This window comes from Emiliania huxleyi, assembly GCF_000372725.1.
Source record: "Emiliania huxleyi CCMP1516 unplaced genomic scaffold EMIHUscaffold_78, whole genome shotgun sequence".
Classification (NCBI taxonomy): domain Eukaryota; phylum Haptophyta; order Isochrysidales; family Noelaerhabdaceae; genus Emiliania; species Emiliania huxleyi.
The window spans coordinates 367,809-383,428 of NW_005196163.1; the positions used below are offsets into that span (position 1 = coordinate 367,809).

At 67.0% G+C, this 15,620-nt stretch overlaps 5 protein-coding genes across 5 annotated transcripts; 2 read left to right on the forward strand and 3 right to left on the reverse strand.

Moving 5' to 3' along the window:
- Positions 1-107: 107 nt before the first annotated feature.
- EMIHUDRAFT_218263 (hypothetical protein) lies at positions 108-1,058 on the reverse strand (the record flags this gene model as incomplete). Its single annotated transcript, XM_005760094.1, has 1 exon — positions 108-1,058. The coding sequence occupies one exon, from the start codon at positions 1,056-1,058 to the stop codon at positions 108-110; it is 951 nt and encodes a 316-aa protein (XP_005760151.1).
- Positions 1,059-3,147: 2,089 nt separating this feature from the next.
- EMIHUDRAFT_359185 (hypothetical protein) lies at positions 3,148-4,180 on the reverse strand (the record flags this gene model as incomplete). Its single annotated transcript, XM_005760095.1, has 2 exons — positions 3,148-3,763; positions 4,160-4,180. The coding sequence occupies 2 exons, from the start codon at positions 4,178-4,180 to the stop codon at positions 3,269-3,271; spliced, it is 516 nt and encodes a 171-aa protein (XP_005760152.1). The 3' UTR covers positions 3,148-3,268.
- A 1,368-nt stretch (positions 4,181-5,548) lies between these two features.
- On the forward strand, positions 5,549-7,016 carry EMIHUDRAFT_453290 (hypothetical protein; the record flags this gene model as incomplete). Its single annotated transcript, XM_005760096.1, has 6 exons — positions 5,549-6,198; positions 6,283-6,352; positions 6,420-6,494; positions 6,570-6,611; positions 6,732-6,904; positions 6,934-7,016. The coding sequence occupies 5 exons, from the start codon at positions 5,549-5,551 to the stop codon at positions 6,861-6,863; spliced, it is 969 nt and encodes a 322-aa protein (XP_005760153.1). The 3' UTR covers positions 6,864-6,904; positions 6,934-7,016.
- Positions 7,017-12,521: 5,505 nt separating this feature from the next.
- Positions 12,522-13,918, reverse strand: EMIHUDRAFT_465730 (ubiquinol-cytochrome C reductase complex 14kD subunit; the record flags this gene model as incomplete). The annotated part of the gene is made up of 5 exons (XM_005760097.1): positions 12,522-12,534; positions 12,588-12,914; positions 13,287-13,349; positions 13,422-13,492; positions 13,786-13,918. 4 exons carry the CDS (start codon positions 13,916-13,918, stop codon positions 12,810-12,812), a joined length of 372 nt encoding a protein of 123 aa, XP_005760154.1. The 3' UTR covers positions 12,522-12,534; positions 12,588-12,809.
- Positions 13,919-14,290: 372 nt separating this feature from the next.
- Positions 14,291-15,281, forward strand: EMIHUDRAFT_438510 (hypothetical protein). Its single transcript, XM_005760098.1, has one exon. The coding sequence runs from the start codon at positions 14,340-14,342 to the stop codon at positions 15,177-15,179; it is 840 nt and encodes a 279-aa protein (XP_005760155.1). The 5' UTR covers positions 14,291-14,339; the 3' UTR covers positions 15,180-15,281.
- Positions 15,282-15,620: the final 339 nt, after the last annotated feature.

Here is a 15,620-nt window from a genome sequence, read left to right on the forward strand (position 1 = left end):
TCCTCTCGAGTGCTAGATATGGGGGAGATCTGGGGGAGATCTGGGGAGATATGGGGAGGTGCGTCCTCTCGAGTGCTGGTTGGAAGACGACGGTCTGCCCTCAGCTCCTAGGGCGACGCGCCGTCGTGCAACTGGGTGGCGGAGAGGGACAGGGCGGGGCTGCGGCCGGCGAGGCTGCCCCCTCCGCTGTCGACGCCGCTCATCACGGCGAGCGAGGAGAAGGACGCGACGCGCTGTACGTTCGACGACTCGTGCAGGTGGCCGAGCTGCGTGTAGGACACGCCCTGCCGGTGCGCGCGCTGCAGCACCGACGTGGCGAGGCACCACAGCCGCAGCGTGAGCGAGAGTCGGCTCTCCGACTGCGCCAGCCGCTTCGCCGCGCGCCTCCGAGCAGCCTCGAGGTACAGCGCACGGGCGCCGTACGCAGCCGCGCCGGCGAGGAGAGACCGGCCGAGCATTTCGCCGGCCCGCGAGCGGATCGGCAGGCGGCGCCGCTCGCGCTGGACGAGGCCGCCGACGGCGGCGGCGCCTGTGAAGAAGCGCCGCGTGAGAGACGACGCCGTGGAGAGCTGGAGGAGGCTACCCAAGGCGGCGGCGCCGACGGCGCAAGCGGCTTCGGCGACGTTCGGCGTGGCGGCAGCCTCAATGTCTGGGAGGGCCTGCAGCTGGATGTTGAGGTCGCGGAGGAGGATGGAGAAGAGGTAGAGGAGGGAGGCGATCCCGCCCGACAGCAGCGACGCCTTGACCGCCGGCTTGAGGATCGTGGCGTCTCGCATGTGCTCGAGCGTGTCCTGCAGCTTCGCGCCCGACTCGCGCCGGCGAAAGTTGGGCGGCGACGCCTCGGCGCTGAGCAGCTGCTGGTCGATGAACTGGTGGACGAGCGTCTCGATCGTGCAGATCGTGTACACCAGCTCGTGCAGGTGCCGCGCCGCTGGCGACGTCATCGGGATGAGCGGGAAGATGTGCTGCATCGCGTCCGACGCTGCGACCGTCTCGTGCGCCACCTGGACGAGTAGCTCGCCATGCAGGTGGCCGCTGTCGGCGGGCGGCTGGTCCATGTCGGACGCGAGCGGCAGAGTAGATGAAGAGGAGAGCGCAGCGAGGGTTCCTCTGCCGTCCCGCAGGGAAAGAATTTATCGCAGCCTTCAGTTGTCCGTTTTCTTTCATCCGTCGAGGTGGCATGAAGGTTGCAGCGAGAAGCGGCGAGAGACTGCGAAAAGAGATACGAGGAGGCAGACCCCCCAGGGTGGGCGACGGCTAGCGCTCCACACCCTCCTCTCCTTTAAATCCCTGTGTGGTGGCGGCGTGCCGTTCTCCCATCCCCTCCCTTGGGTTGTGTGTTTTCTTTCTTTCTTTTTTCTTTCATCCGTGAAGGCACAAGTGTTCGAAGAGAGAGTGGACCTGAGCAATGATATGACTGGGTGGCAAATGATCGCAGTGGGCGTCAGAAGACTCGTCCTTGCGCGAGGAGAGCTCGATATCTCACAAAAACTTGATTTTTCACGGCGTCTAACAATCGTGGTCAAACGGCCCTGCTGTGAGCTGGATAACCAAGAATGGCTTACCACTGCCAGGGGCCACACTGTGGCAAGCTGTGATGAGCGTGGTTTGGCTTGTGCAGCCCATACGGACGTGGCCCGGCGCCTTCTTTGAGGCCTCGACGAGCGTACGCTTGCTCACCTTGACGCCCGCGCCTGCGAGCTGAGCCACCGCCGCGTTGGGCGTGACCTCGCCGTTGTAGAGGCGGAGGCTCATTACCTTCATTCCCTCCCTGAACGCGCCGCGTGTGCCATGCTGGCCATAAGGCCGGCCATCGCCTGGCCGCTGCTGGGCGCGCTTAATGACTTCGGCGATGGGCGTGCGCGGTGCTGCGGCGGGCTCGGCGGGCTGCGGCAGCGTCGGCGGGCTCACCAGAGGCGGATCCTCCTTGCACTGAGAGACGAGCTGCGCCCAGGCGCCGCTCTCGCGCATGCGAGAGAGAGCGCGTGACACGTTCATTTCGCCGGTCCCGGCGACGCGCGCAGCGCGTGCGGCGACGAGCTTGTCCCCTCGAGCCTCGGCTTCGGCGAGCAGCTGCAGAGCGCGGTCCACCTTGGCCGCAGTGTCCAAATCCTTCCCTGTTGGCTCCGCGTAGCTCGTCGGAGCCGAAACCCTAGAGGGGTTGTGGGGAGGTCAGCAGGCGCGACGGGCGAGTCTCGCCGCGGTAGTGCGCGCCGACGGGCCCGCGCGCTGCTCTCGGCCACGTCGCCAGAGGCGCCAGTTGATCCTCCTGTGCAGGAGGCATCGATTGTTAGGACTTGAGCGGCAAATCGCGCGCGTCAGCCGAAGTGGCGGAGCTCACCAGCCTGCGTCAACATCGCCGATGGTGGCGAGCTTCTCGCCGTGGTCGGGGCGATGCAGAAGCTCGCTCGCAGCGTGTCGGGCCGAGCCGTGCGATCAAGCACAGAGCGAGTGGGCGCCGATTGTTAGGAATCGGCGCTGCTGGGAAGAATCCGATCGCCAGGAAAAATCAAGTTTTTGTGAGATAGACTCGAGGGGCCAGGATATGCAGCAAGGAGGGCGGAGTTGCGCCGAAAGGCGAAAGAAGCCGCGAGAACAAGGGACCGGCAGGCGGCGGCGTCGCAGGACGAGGCAGAAGAGAACGACGCGACAGAGGAGGAAATGACAAGGGAGAGAACGACGAGAGTGGGACGACCGCGAGGTGGCACGAAGGTCGCAGCGAGAATCGGAGAGAGACTGCGAAGAGAGATAGGAAGAGGCGGACGCCCAAGGGTGGGCGATGGCTAGTGCACCACACCCCTCTCCTTAAAATCCCTGTGTGGTGGCGGCGTGCCGTCCTCCCATCCCTCCCTTGGGTTGTCCGTTTTCTTTCTTTCTTTTTTCTTTCTTTCTTTGGATGTGCGGTTAATGACTGCACTCCAAGTGCTCCAAGTGCGCCCAAGTGCTCCAAGCGCCAGTGAAGAAGAAACGCCAAAAGCGCGTGCAAAAACGAAGCGTATTTTGATTTCTTCTGTTCTCATCCAATTTATGTGGGGGCGCCGCGTATAGCTCCTCCTCCAAGCCCACCAAGGCGTCGATCGCGCCCGCGTGTGGCGTGGCGTCGTCGATCGCGATTCGCAACGCCTCGGCGCTGTCCGCGCACACGAGGTGCTGCAGCGCGGCCAGCGCCTCGCGCTCCGACGCTGCCTGCCCCTCCGCCTCCGCCGCCTCCGCCTCCGCCGCCCACCGGATCAGCGCCGCCGCGTGGCACTCGCGTCCTCACTCGGCCTCAGCGCGCCACCGCGTGCGGCAGCACGTGCTCGCGCCACACGTCGGACAGCGCGCTCCAGTCCGGGCGCGCCTCGGCGCCGTCGGGCGGAGAGAGCGCGATCTGGTGGCCGATGCGCATGACCATCACCGCGTACTCGCGCGCCGCCGCGGGGAAGAGCGAGTGGCTTGCCGGCGACCACGGCGCCGCCGCCCGCCGGATCAGCGCCGCCGCCTCGCCCTCGCCGCCCGCGGCGCGCCGCAGCGGCGTCGGCTCGCCCTCGTGCAGGCTTGCGCCGCTGCGCAGCAGGGAGGTGGCGCGGGCGGCGGTGAGGCTCTCAAGGTGCGCGAGCGGCGTCCAGCCGCGGCTGGCGACCAGCCAGGCGGCGAGGTCGGCGTGGCCTTCGCTGTTTGCGGCCTCCTCGGGCGTGCCGAAGGGCGTAGCGGCGCGGGAGGCGCCGTAGGAGGAGAGGAGCTTGGCGACCTCGAGGTGGCCCTCCTGGCACGCCATGAACAGCGGCGTGGCGCCGTCCTCCTCGGCTTGGTTGACCGCCGCGCCGGTCTCGAGAAGCAGCCGGGCGATCTCGAGGTGGCCCTCCAAGCACGCGACGTACAACGGCGTGGAGCCATTCTCCTTGGCCTGGTCGATCGACGCGCCCGCCTCGAGAAGCAGCCGGGCGACCTCAAGGTGGCCCTCCTGGCACGCGATGTACAGCGGCGTGGCGCCGTCGTCACGGGCTTGGCTGACCGCCGCGCCCGCCTCGAGAAGCAGCCGGGCGATCTCGAGGCGGCCCTTAAGGCACGCGACGTACAGCGGCGTGGCGCCGTCCGCTGCGGCTTGGTCGACCGCCGCGCTGGCCTCGAGGAGCAGCTGGGCGCACTCGAGGTGGCCCTGCTCGCACGCGATGTACAGCGGCGTGAAGCCGCCGTTCATTGCTTGGTTGACCGCCGCGCCAGCCTCGAGAAGCAGCCGGGCGGTGTCGAGGCGGCCCTTGTAGCACGCGACGTACAGCGGCGTGGAGCCATTCTCCTTGGCTTGGCCGACCGCTGCGCCAGCGTCGCGCAGCAGCCGGACGATGTCAAGGTGGCCCTCCTGGCACGCGATGTACAGCGGCGTGGCGCCATCGTCACGGGCTTGGCTGACCGCCGCGCCCGCCTCGAGAAGCAGCCGGGCGATCTCGAGGCGGCCCTTGTAGCACGCGACGTACAGCGGCGTGACGCCTTGGTTCTGGGCTTGGTTGACCGCCGCGCTGGCCTCGAGGAGCAGCTGGGCGCACTCGAGGTGGCCCTGCTCGCACGCGACGTACAGCGGCGTGGCGCCTCTGGCGTTGGCTTGGCCGACCGCTGCGCCAGCGTCGCGCAGCAGCCGGACGATGTCAAGGTGGCCCTTCTGGCACGCGATGTACAGCGGCGTGACGCCTTGGTTCTGGGCTTGGTTGACCGCCGCGCCAGCCTCGAGGAGCAGCTGGGCGCACTCGAGGTGGCCCTGCTCGCACGCGACGTACAGCGGCGTGGCGCCTCTGGCGTTGGCTTGGCCGACCGCTGCGCCAGCGTCGCGCAGCAGCCGGACGATGTCAAGGTGGCCCTTCTGGCACGCGATGTACAGCGGCGTGACGCCTTGGTTCTGGGCTTGGTTGACCGCCGCGCCAGCCTCGAGAAGCAGCCGGGCGCACTCGGGGTAGTCCTCCTGGCACGCGATGTACAGCGCGGAAGCGCCGCCGCCGGTCGTCGCCCCGGCGCTTGCGCCAGCTTCGAGCAGCAGCCGCACCGCCTCGGCTTGCCCGTGCCGAGCGGCCCAGGTGAGCAGCGTGTCTTGCTTCTCGGTGTCGAGCCGCGCGTCGAGCTGGGCCGCGAGAGACGTGCCGCGCGTCTGCCCCCCGGAGAGGAGGGCCAGCAGCGAGCCAAGGTTGCCCACCGCCAGGTCGGGCAGCAGAGTTGGGCTCGCGGCGCCGCTCATGCCGCCAGACGACAACGCGTTCGAGCGCGTTTTTCTTCTTTTGTGCCCCCGAGTTCAGGCTAACCTCGGAATGGGCGCCTTGGGCGTCGGGGTGGCGAGCAGGGGACGCGGCTCTGAGCGACGCGTGCCGGATGGAGTCCGGACGCGGGTGACTAGGGAAGTACGCTCACTCAGCACGGCTGGGCTTATGGCGCCGCTCATTCCGCTGAAAATACTAAAAGAAAAAACCTTGGTTGTTTTTTTTCTTTCGTTTTTCTTGCGTGCCGGAACAGGGTTCGGACCCTTCGCCGCCATCCAGCGCATCTGGCGAGGACAACACACACCGGCATCGAGTCGCCCACGGCGATGTTCTGCGCCGCGCTCCCGCTCGCCGCGGCCATCGTGCGAGGTCCGCCCATCCTCCGTTATGGCTCCGCCGCCATCGACACGCGGGGCGCTCCGTCCCTGATCGCGCCATCGTCTGTCGCCTCGGCTCTCGAGGGCACCGACTCGGCGCTCGACAGCATGGACCTGGCCGCGCTCGCTCTCGACGGCAGCTTCCGCCCCACGCGCGGCCCGGACGGCCGCCTCGAGCCGGTCCTCACGCTGCCCGGCGATTCGCTCGAGACGACGCCTCCGATGGGCGCGGTCACCGTCTCCAGCACTGCGGCGACGCTCGGCGTGGTGGCGCTCGCCTTTGTGCGCAGCGGCAGCCCGCTGCCGCCGCTGCTCGGCGTGGCGGCCGGCGCGCTGCTCGGCGAGCTCTTCAGCGGCGCGTTCCACTGGGCCACCGATAACTACGGCCGCCTCGAGACGCCCGTCGTCGGCTTTGCGTGCGCCGCCTTCCAGGGCCACCACCTCGCCCCTTGGACCATCTCGCACCGCTCCGTATTCAACAATGTCTACAAGATCGCGGGCGCGACTCTCCCGCTTCTCGGCCTCGGGCTCGCGCTGCTGCCGCCGAGCGGCGCGGCCTGCGTCGCCGTCATGTTTTACCTGCAGCTGGTCGCGCAAGAGTTCCATCGCTGGCGTGCTGCGGCACGCTCGAAGACGCCTAGGTCGAGGGGGAGAGCGCGCCACGCGCTCACGCTGCGAAGTAGGTCTCACACGCCCCCCTCGAAGCTTCCCGAGTGGAAGCGGCGGCTGCAGCGCGCTGGAGTCGCGCTGCCGGTCCGCGCGCACATCGCGCAAAGCTGTCCAGGACACGTCGACGGCATGCCCGAGACATGTCCTGTAGGTGCCAGAGCACATCGCGCACCACAAGCCGCCCTTCGACAAGCACTATTGCATCCTCACCGGCCGGCTGAACCGGGTCCTCGAGCACGCGTGGGCGGCCCCTGGACCTGTCCTGGACATGTCCACGACACTTCCCTGACATGTCCCATAGGTCCTCGACTCCGAGCCCGTGCTGCTGTGGCGGCGGCTCGAGGCGCGCGTTCGCACGCACGCACGCACGCACGCACGCACGCACGCACGCACGCACGCACGCACGCACGCACGCACGCACGCACACCCGCACACCCGCACACCCGCACACCCGCACTTCCAGGCGCTCGTGTACCGAGTCAACGGGCAGGAGCCTCTCTCGTGGAAATCGGACAAGGTGAGGGCGCTCGCGCTCTCCCTGTGGCCGGCGAGGAGGGACGCCGCGGGCCAAGGCAAGTTCCGTGACAGCGAGTGAACGGTCGGGCAGCGGAGGCCGCCGTAGCCACGCACACTTTTAAGTTTAATAATGGACTTTTGGTACGCCTGCTAGGGCTGCATTCGGCGTTCACTATTCACACGTGGTGCACTTGGAGAGGACGTTATTTTCTTTGAAAACGTTGGAGCTTTAGTCTTTAGAGCCGTATGGCTGAAATCCAGAGCTCTCGCCGGGTCGTCTGTGACTGTGTGCCCCCCGGGGCGCGGGGGGGGCACACCGAGGCGTACGGCTTTACACGCGCCTGCTGCCTGGGCCCTCGGGCAGAGCATGCAAGGCACCATTCCGCACGTGTGCAGAGGCTCCATGGCCACCTGGCGAAATGCCTTCACAGGTGCGTGCGTGCTGCGAGAGCGGCGCGGAACTTGGCGACGTGCAACCCCATCTCCTCGTCGCGCTTGCGCTTCTTCCACGCATTGAACTCGGTGGAGCCGCTGGCAGTGAGGTAGTCGTCGAACGCGTCCTCGCCGCCGACGTAGGACGGTATGCCGCAGCCCACGACGCGGCTCGTCACCCTGAGCTTGAGCGCGCCACTCGCGGCGACGAGCGTGAGTGCCACCGACATGAAGCCCGCCCACGCGTAGATGTTCGGCCGCGTGCCCTGCATGCAGACCACCTTCGACCACGATCGGATCGCGACGGGGTGGACCGTCTTGGGGAGCGCCGGCAGCAACGCGAGCAGCTGCGCTCCGCTGAGCTCGACCTTCCGCAGATCCTTGCCCAGCCCGAGCGCGCGCACGAGCGCGCCACCCGCGGCGCTGCCGCGGTGCAGTTCGAGCGCGGTGGCGGCGGCGCCCTTTTCGGAGTGGGGCGTGCGCCTGACCTGCTCGGAGAGGTGCGCCGCGAACGCGCGCAGCTCGCGCGCCTCCTGCTCCGACACGGCCGCGTCGATGATGGTAGCTGCGGGCACGGCCGGCGTGGCCTTGGGCTCGCGCGGCTGGCGGGGTGCGCGAGGCTTGGCGATGAAGTTGAATGAGATCTTCCCTTCGCGGTCGGACGCGAGCTGGCGCTGCAGGGCCTCGCACGCCTCGATCGCAAACTGATGCAGCTCTGTGCTCACTCCGGCCGCGAGCACCTTCTCCTTCTGGGACGAGGCGCCCGGTGAGAGCAGCGGCTTCCACCCGTCACCCAGACTCTTGAAGATGACGCGGACGTTGTGTGGGTCGCCCCGTTGCAGCCAACTCTCGACGCCGTGGTTGGACAGGGCGAGGGTAAGGCCGAGAAGGTGCTCGAAGCGTCGCGGGCTGAAGCTGTGGCCTTCCTCCTTGGCGTCGTCCGCAGCGGCGAAGATCACGTCGTCCATCCGGCAAGCGTCGCCGCCGACACTGCCCGATTCGCACGCATCGAGCATCTTCCAGACGAGCATCGCAAACCTGTTCGCGTCCGAGTCGGTCTTGAGCGGCATGCTTCGCGGAAGCGGAGACAGCGCCGCCGCAAAGTCGACGCCGTTGATCATGGTGCAAGGACCCGGACGTGCGTCGTCCATGCCCTCTCTGATCTCTTGCTCCCGCGCTGCGAGCTGCAGGTACACTCGGTGGAGACCCTCGTACTGTTTCTCCAGCCCACAGATCGAGACACCCTTGCGCGCCATCGCCGGCCGGTGGGTGTGGGCCCTGGGCACTTGGCAGTTGGGTGTAGCCACTTGGGCCGGGGGCGAGGGCGGGGCGGGAAAATCGCTTTCTTTTTGTCGCAGTCGTTGCTTGCCCGTGGCGATGGCGCTAAGAGGTTCCTCTTTTCCGCGCCCCCCCCCGCAAGGCGCGCTCACTTCTTTCTTTAGTCCCTAGGAAAAGCGGTCTCGCGCAGCGAGGGAGACTCTCTCCTCACGCTGCTCTGCCATCCATCCACGAGGGAAGGAAGAAGTCGCGAGCTCCGCCGCGTTCCACGCCGCCTCCCCGTCGCCGGTCACCCTCACTCTCGCAATGTCGAGCACTGTCTTCAGGTGGGCCTCGATGCGCCGGGGCCCCTGGCCGGCGTGGTACTGACAGTCGTCGTGGTACAGCCTGAGCGCGCGCGAGGCGAGCGAGGTCAGCCAAGGCAAGGTAAGGGTAAGACAAGGTCAGGTTAACGTAGGGGACTGGCAAGGTAAGGGTAAGATCGGTAAGGGTGAGGTCGGGTGCGCCCGAGCTGACCTGAGCTCACGCAGCGTGGTGGCGACGCCGCGGAAGCCGGCGGCATACTCGTCGAGCGTGAGCGCCTCGCACGTGTCGTACCTCAAGACCAGCAGCTCGAGGGCCGCGTCGGAGGCCGCGTCGCAGAGCCGCCGTATCGTGGCGAGCGACGGGGCGCTGAGCTCGACAAAGAGGCTGCGCAGCCCCGGCAGCAGCGGGAGCACGCGATGCATAGCCGCGCCGGCGTTGCCCGAGCCGAGGACCGCGAGCGAGTGCAGGCCCTCTCGCATTGCGGGTGGCCACGCGGCGACCACGCTCTCCCTCAAGGGCAAGTGCTTCACCACACCGCCCACCTTGGCCATCGACGAGTTCCAGTAGAGGCTGCGCACGCGTGGCAACCATCCAAAGGGAGCCACCCCGTCGTGGGCGCACGCACGCGACCAGCTGTGCCACACGTCCGCGCTGAGCCCGATGTGCACGTGCTCGAGCGTGCGAGGGAGCTCTCGTAGCCAACTGAGCGAGCGGGCCATCAGCAGGTTGTCGTCGCCCGCCAGCGCCATCTCCGTCACCCACACCTTGCGCAAGCACGGCAGGCAAGGTAAGGCAAGGCAAGGTAAGGCAAGGTAAGGTAGTATGCGCCATCTTCGTCACGCACACCTTGCGCAAGCACGGCAGGCGAGCGCCGAAGAGGGCGTGCAGGAGGGGCGTGCTGGCGGCCGTCAGCTCCCGCCGGAAGCCAGGATTGACCCAGAGCGCGGGAGTCACCGGACGGTGCGGACCGACGACGACGAGTTCCTCGACCAGACCTGCGGAGCAGGCCAATCACCACTCACCCACGAGTCACGGGTGTCACGGGTCGTGGGACTCTGACCCGCTGACGCACTGGGATTGGGAAGAACCGTGTTGATCTCGTCGGGCGCGAGAGGCAAGAACGCGTCCAAGGGCACGCGAGGGTGGGCGCCGGCCGCGTCCGAGTTGCACACGAGCCGGTTGGCAACCGTGGGCGGCAGCGGGACCTGCTTTGCATCCACCGTGAGCAGTATGCGCCGCCAAATGCACGCCGAAGAAGAGATGGCGCCTTGCCACTGCGCGCTGACGGCGCGTTGGCGGAGGATCGCACGACGGTCAGACCGGCAGAAGATGGCGTCCCAGAGCTCTGATGGCAGCTCCGGCACGGCTGCCCCGAGCACTAAATTCTGGCTGCGCAGTGCCACGGGCTGCTCCTCTCCAGGCTGGAGCTGCACGCCGATTCTGCCGTTTGGATCGTCGGCTGCTTTGCACACGAACCCCGTGCGGCCGTTGAGGTCGCTGCGGCCGACGAGGTCCACCAGCACAACGCGCTGCCCGCGCCGCATGCGCTCGACTGTGTACTCGATACCTCTTGTATCGGAGTTTTGCGCTATTGAAGAGGTGTGAACGTGAACAGAGTCATACCAGCACCGTGGCTCGTTACGGCACGCATGAGGGGCCTCCCGGACGTATGATCCTAGCTCAACAAGCTCCACGGAGCAGATTTGGATTTTTAACAGAATTAATGCACTGCCCCCGCACGGTACTAACTATCGTAGTTTTGTGCCGGGTGCCCTTCACGGCACCACACCGCCGCAAGACAGCCCGAGATTAGCCTAGCAGCGAGTGGGCATCGCCTGCCGGTCGGCTGGGCACGAGCCAAGCACTTGGGCGGCCGTCAACCGAGTCCGAGCGGCGCCTGAGGTGGGTGCCACGGCGTCTGCACGAAGGCGTGGCAGGGTGAGGATCCAGGAGTGGTGAACGCCTCCCCGTCGGGCGCGCGGCGCGCCGGATGGTCCGCCGAGGCCGCCGCCGGGCGCGGCGGCGGCGATGGGGGCGGCGGGGCCGACCCGGCCGGCGTTTGTCGGCTCCACCTACAGAAGAGCAGTCACTGTGGGTCGACGATACTAACTCGGTAGTAACGCGGAGCGGTGCTGTGCGGCGCCGAGTCGTGCGCGAGGCGACCTCCTGAGGCTACCTGAGCTGGCAATGGATGCCACCAGGACGCACGGCTAGCAGGAGCCAGTCAGGCATGCCCTGCTGTGGAGCAGAGCTGGCTGGTGCACCGGCGATACTAACTCAGCGCGCCGCGAGAGGCGAATCTGGGCGACTTTGGAGGCGCAGTTCTCGAGCTTGCCGTCGACGATTGATGTCGGGTAAATTGTCACTGCCGTCCGGGATGGTCTTCTCTCAGGAGGCCGAGCGCCGTGGCCTGGCTCGGCTCGCCGCGGACGGGCACGAATTTATCGCGCACAAAACTCAAGAATTCTTAAGATACAAGAAACTCAAGAAACTCAAGAAACCTCTCTCCCTCAAAACTCCCGAGACCTCGAACTAACAAAACTCCGATACAGGAGGTAGCCGTTTTTCGCGTGCCGTTCACGTACGTACTTTTAGTCTCTCTTCACGTAGGGATCCTACCTAGGTACCCGGTACTCGAGTAGCTTCACAGCAAGCTGGTGTCCGAATCACAAAATCATGAATGAGCGATTTGGGGCCCGGGGTCGTGCGTTGTATATGTGAATCCCTTTCTCGACTGTCTGAGCTTGTGCGTCTTGGGGCCGGGGTTGTGTTTTTGTGTGAATCCCCAGGGCCCCAGATAAATTAAATGAAGTCGGGGGCACAGGACACCCACGAGGCACTCCGGGCCCTAACACGTAAGAAAAACAACGCGACTCTTTAACGTGCGGCGCCGCGAGGGCGGGTGGCAGCTTCCCCGCCGCAGCTGCCCCCGTCGCCCGAGGCACACACACACACCGACACACACACACACACACACACACAACACACCGCGCTCACCCACGCGCACACCGGGCCTTGCACTTTGAATGCCGTGGGGCTCCTGTCGTTAGACGTGGAGACGCGAGGGTTGCCCCCCCTTGCCCCACCACCTCGTGTGTGTGGAGAAGTTTACCTTACCTTACCTTACACGGCGGCTTCTCGCCGCCAGCAGTTGCAAAGATCAACCGCCTTGCGCGCAAGGCTCAACGCTCGGGCGTTGACCGCACCGCGTACCCTCCCCACTCCCGCCTCTCATTTGTGTCACACCACGCGGAACGCATCTCCATCGCTTCGGTGAAGGGGGTGAACCGTGCCATCCTCGATCGCCGTGCAAAGCTCGCTTCCGAGCTCTCACGCCGCGCGTAGGGCCCTTAGGGGCCTAGAGAACACAACCCCCTCTCTCTCTTTTCTCCCAGTAAGCTATAAGTACGTATACCTTAGGCGCAGCGCCAGCGCCGCCGAGCGGGCAGGGACGGCAACTTTTGCAGCACAAGCGAGCTGCCCCACGCCCCACGACGTGCACCAGTCCACACGGCTGGCTCGCAGCTGCACACGAGAGCCTGCAGCTCCCCGGCCGCGCGCGCCCCCCGCGCGTGCCGCGAGCGCGAGCCGCGACGGCCGACCCGCGCGCGGCGCGGCGGCGTCTCCGCACGCGCACCTCCGGAGACTCCGCGCGCCGGCGCGACCGGCGAGAACGAAGCCGCGACGAGCTTCTCAGCTGAGCTCTACAGCTGGCCTCAGCTCACAAGTCACACCGTTTTTGTACAGAATGTGTAGTGCTCAGTCCTCAGACCTCAGGAAGGGCTGCCGTCTTTCTTTCGATTCATCGCATTCGTATGGAGAACGCCGAAACCGCGCAGAGGCCGCAACGCGGCAATGGCAAAGGAGCGAGCTCCGTCCCTCTCGGCACACCGGGAGAGCAGCGGCGGCGCGGGGGGAGAGAGAGGGGGGGGACATAGGCACGGCACGGGGCTAAAGGAGGCAGGCACGAGGAGGGCGTGGCTAACAGGGGCGGTCGCGCTGCCGCCGGTCACTTTGTGAGGAGCAGCTCCTCCTTCTCCTTCTTGACCTGCTCCAGATACGGGCCGAGGTACGACTCAAACGGGTCCAGCTTCTCGGCAACCTCCGGCGGCAACTGGGGGGCGGGGAGGGGGGGGGAGGGTCAGCGGTGGGCGTCGCACGCAGACGCGCCAGTTCTTGGCGTGCGCTCAAACGGGGGGCGTGTGCGCCGGGCATGTTCCGTGGTGAGGTGTTCTGCAAGCTCTACGGCGTGCAAGGCGGCGGCGGCGAGGGCGGCGGACGAGGCGAGGGCGGCGGCGGCGGCGAGGGTGGCGGCGATGGCGGTGAGGGAGACATCCGAGGGCGGCGCATGCGAGGGGGAAACGCAGGGCAGTGGCGAGGGAGCCGCTGAGGCGGCAAGAAGACGCTTGGGAGAGCGCGCGCGCCATCCTGGTGTGACTAGAGGGGAGCTGGGGAATCTCGGGTGGCCTAAGATGACTGCACACACCGTCTTGATCTGACTCGAGAGCACCATCGCACGCTTCAGCCGCTGCTCCCTCGCATTCAGCACCTACAGGGGCAAACAGCGACGGCGTGGGTGCGGGTCCCGAGAGGGCTGGTGCCGCGCGCGCGTCGTGAGCACGTCAGGCGGCAGCCGCTTCAGCGCGAGCTTCACCTCCTCCGTTTCAATAAGGCAGTCCTCGTACAGCAGCCCTGCGACACAGCGGTGAGGGTGAGGGGCGAGGGTGACGCAGGGTGAAGCCGGAAGGTGCGAGGGTGACGGCAGGGTGAGAGGCGCCAGCCAGAAGCTTGTGAGCGCCGAGCACTACCGCCAGCAGATCGCCATCGGATCCGCCCAACCGCTTCGCGGCACGACGGCAGCGAGGTGGGTGCGTCTCTGCGCGTGTCTGAAAAATCTCGGTGTCTGCATCCCAGCGCGAGCGCGACCGGCCGCCAACATGCTATCCACGCGGCGTCGGCGCAGCGGTCTCGTGGGCGGGCCGCACCGTGATTTGACAGCTCCCTCCCAACCTTGGCCCGGTAGGCCGTGCTGGCGCGGTTCCACAGCGACGCGAGCATCTCCCTGCGGCGAAGGGCAGCGCTCAACAGTGAGCGGTGGGCTGCTTCGCGCAGTTGCATGCTCTTCAAGTGGCGGCGGCGCGGCGGCGCGCGCAGCGGCGCGGGCGACGGGCCCTTGCGCAGCGGCACTGCGCGTGCTCTCTCACACAACAAACACCCAGCGCGTCTTCAGGACTCTCTCTGCACGCGCTCACAGCCGCAGCAATCCTGCGTGTGGCACTCCCGCTCTGCCGCCCGTGGCCGTGGCCGTCTGGCCCACGCGTCTGAGCGGGCGCGGCGGCGGAGGAGGAGGGACGCTGAGGTCTCTGCCTGCTGCGTTTGTGCGGGTTGTGGAGGGTCTCACCGCAGCGCTGTGACAAAAAAATATCTTCGTTTGCGAACGAAATTTCTTTCTTTCTTTCAGCTTGCCTTTGCTCGCCGATACGAAGTCATCGCAGTTGTGTCCTAGAAGACCTGGCGGAAGGCTCCTACACACCGGACAATGCTGGCGCTGCTTCTGGCGCTTGAACCGGCAGCTTTGCTGCTGCCGACTCCCATGAGCGGGCGGCGGGCGGTGGGAGCGTCGAGCAGCCCGAGCCGTAGCAGCCGAGTCACCGCGCTGGACCGGCGCCAGGCCGTCACCTCCGCCGCCGCCGCCGCCGCCGCAGCTACTCTTGGCGTCTCCACCGCCGCCATCGCTGATGGCAAGCCCAAGGTCGTCGTCTTTGGTGGCTCAGGCTACGTCGGCGCATACGCCTCGCGGCTGCTCCTCGGCAAGGGTGCTCAAGTCGTGTCCGTGTCTCGCAAGACGCCAGCCGAGCAGGCGGACAAGGTCAAGGCGATCCTCGGCGCTCCCCTCGCTGGCGTCGAGTACGTGCAGCTCGACGCCAGCACCGGCGACCTGAGCGGCGTGCTTGGCGGCGCCGCGGCCGTGATCTCGTGCATCGGCATCGCGCCGGGCGGCGCCAACATGCGGGACGGCAACGGCCTGGTCAACGTCAAGATCGCTGCGGCTTCCAAGCTGGCCGCGGTGCCAAAGTTCGTCTACCTCGGCCTCGCGTCGGAGCTCGCCAGCTCGCCCATCAAGTTTGTCTTTGGCGACTACGTCAAGGGCAAGGCCGAGGCCGAGGCGGCGGTCGGCAAAGACTACCCATCCGCCCTCGTGCTCAAGCCTGGCATCATCGCGGGCGGGCCGCCGGGCGAGGTGCGGCCGCCTGGGCCGCCGGGCATGGCGCCGGTGGCGGTAGAGGATGTGGCACGAGCGGCGGTGGCGGGCGCGCTGGGAAACGCTGCCGGGACGGTGGATGGGAACACGGCGATCGCGGCTGCCGCGGCCAAGTAGGCAGCCGCGCGTGCTTGCAAGCATGTCGAGTGGGAAGAGAAGGCAGAGAGAGCAGGAAAGATGGAACTTGGAGCACTCGGCTTAAATTGGACCTTTTTTTTCCGAAACGGGATTTCTTCTGTCATCCCGAATGGCGCTGGAGCCCATTCTCGCGGCTGCGTCGCTCGCCCTTCAGCTCGGCCCGGCGTTGTCGCCGCGGCCGCCGCTGCCGCTGGTCCCGCGTGCGGTCGCGCCGACGGCCACTGCGACAGGCGGGGCCGCGGGCGTCGGGAGCGCTGCCGCCTCCTCCCTCCTGACGGCCGACGCCGTGGTGGACACGATCCTCGACATCGGCGTCTACACTCTGCTTGCCGGCGTGGTGGGCATCACGCTCTACTCGGCGCGGACGCCGGGCCTGTGGCCCCTTGCGTCGAGAGACCGTGCCGCCGACCGCGCTCCTCC

Bases quoted from the DNA above. Each gene is read 5' to 3' on its own strand.
- EMIHUDRAFT_438510 (XM_005760098.1), top strand. From the start codon at position 14,340: ATGCTGGCGCTGCTTCTGGCGCTTGAACCGGCAGCTTTGCTGCTGCCG.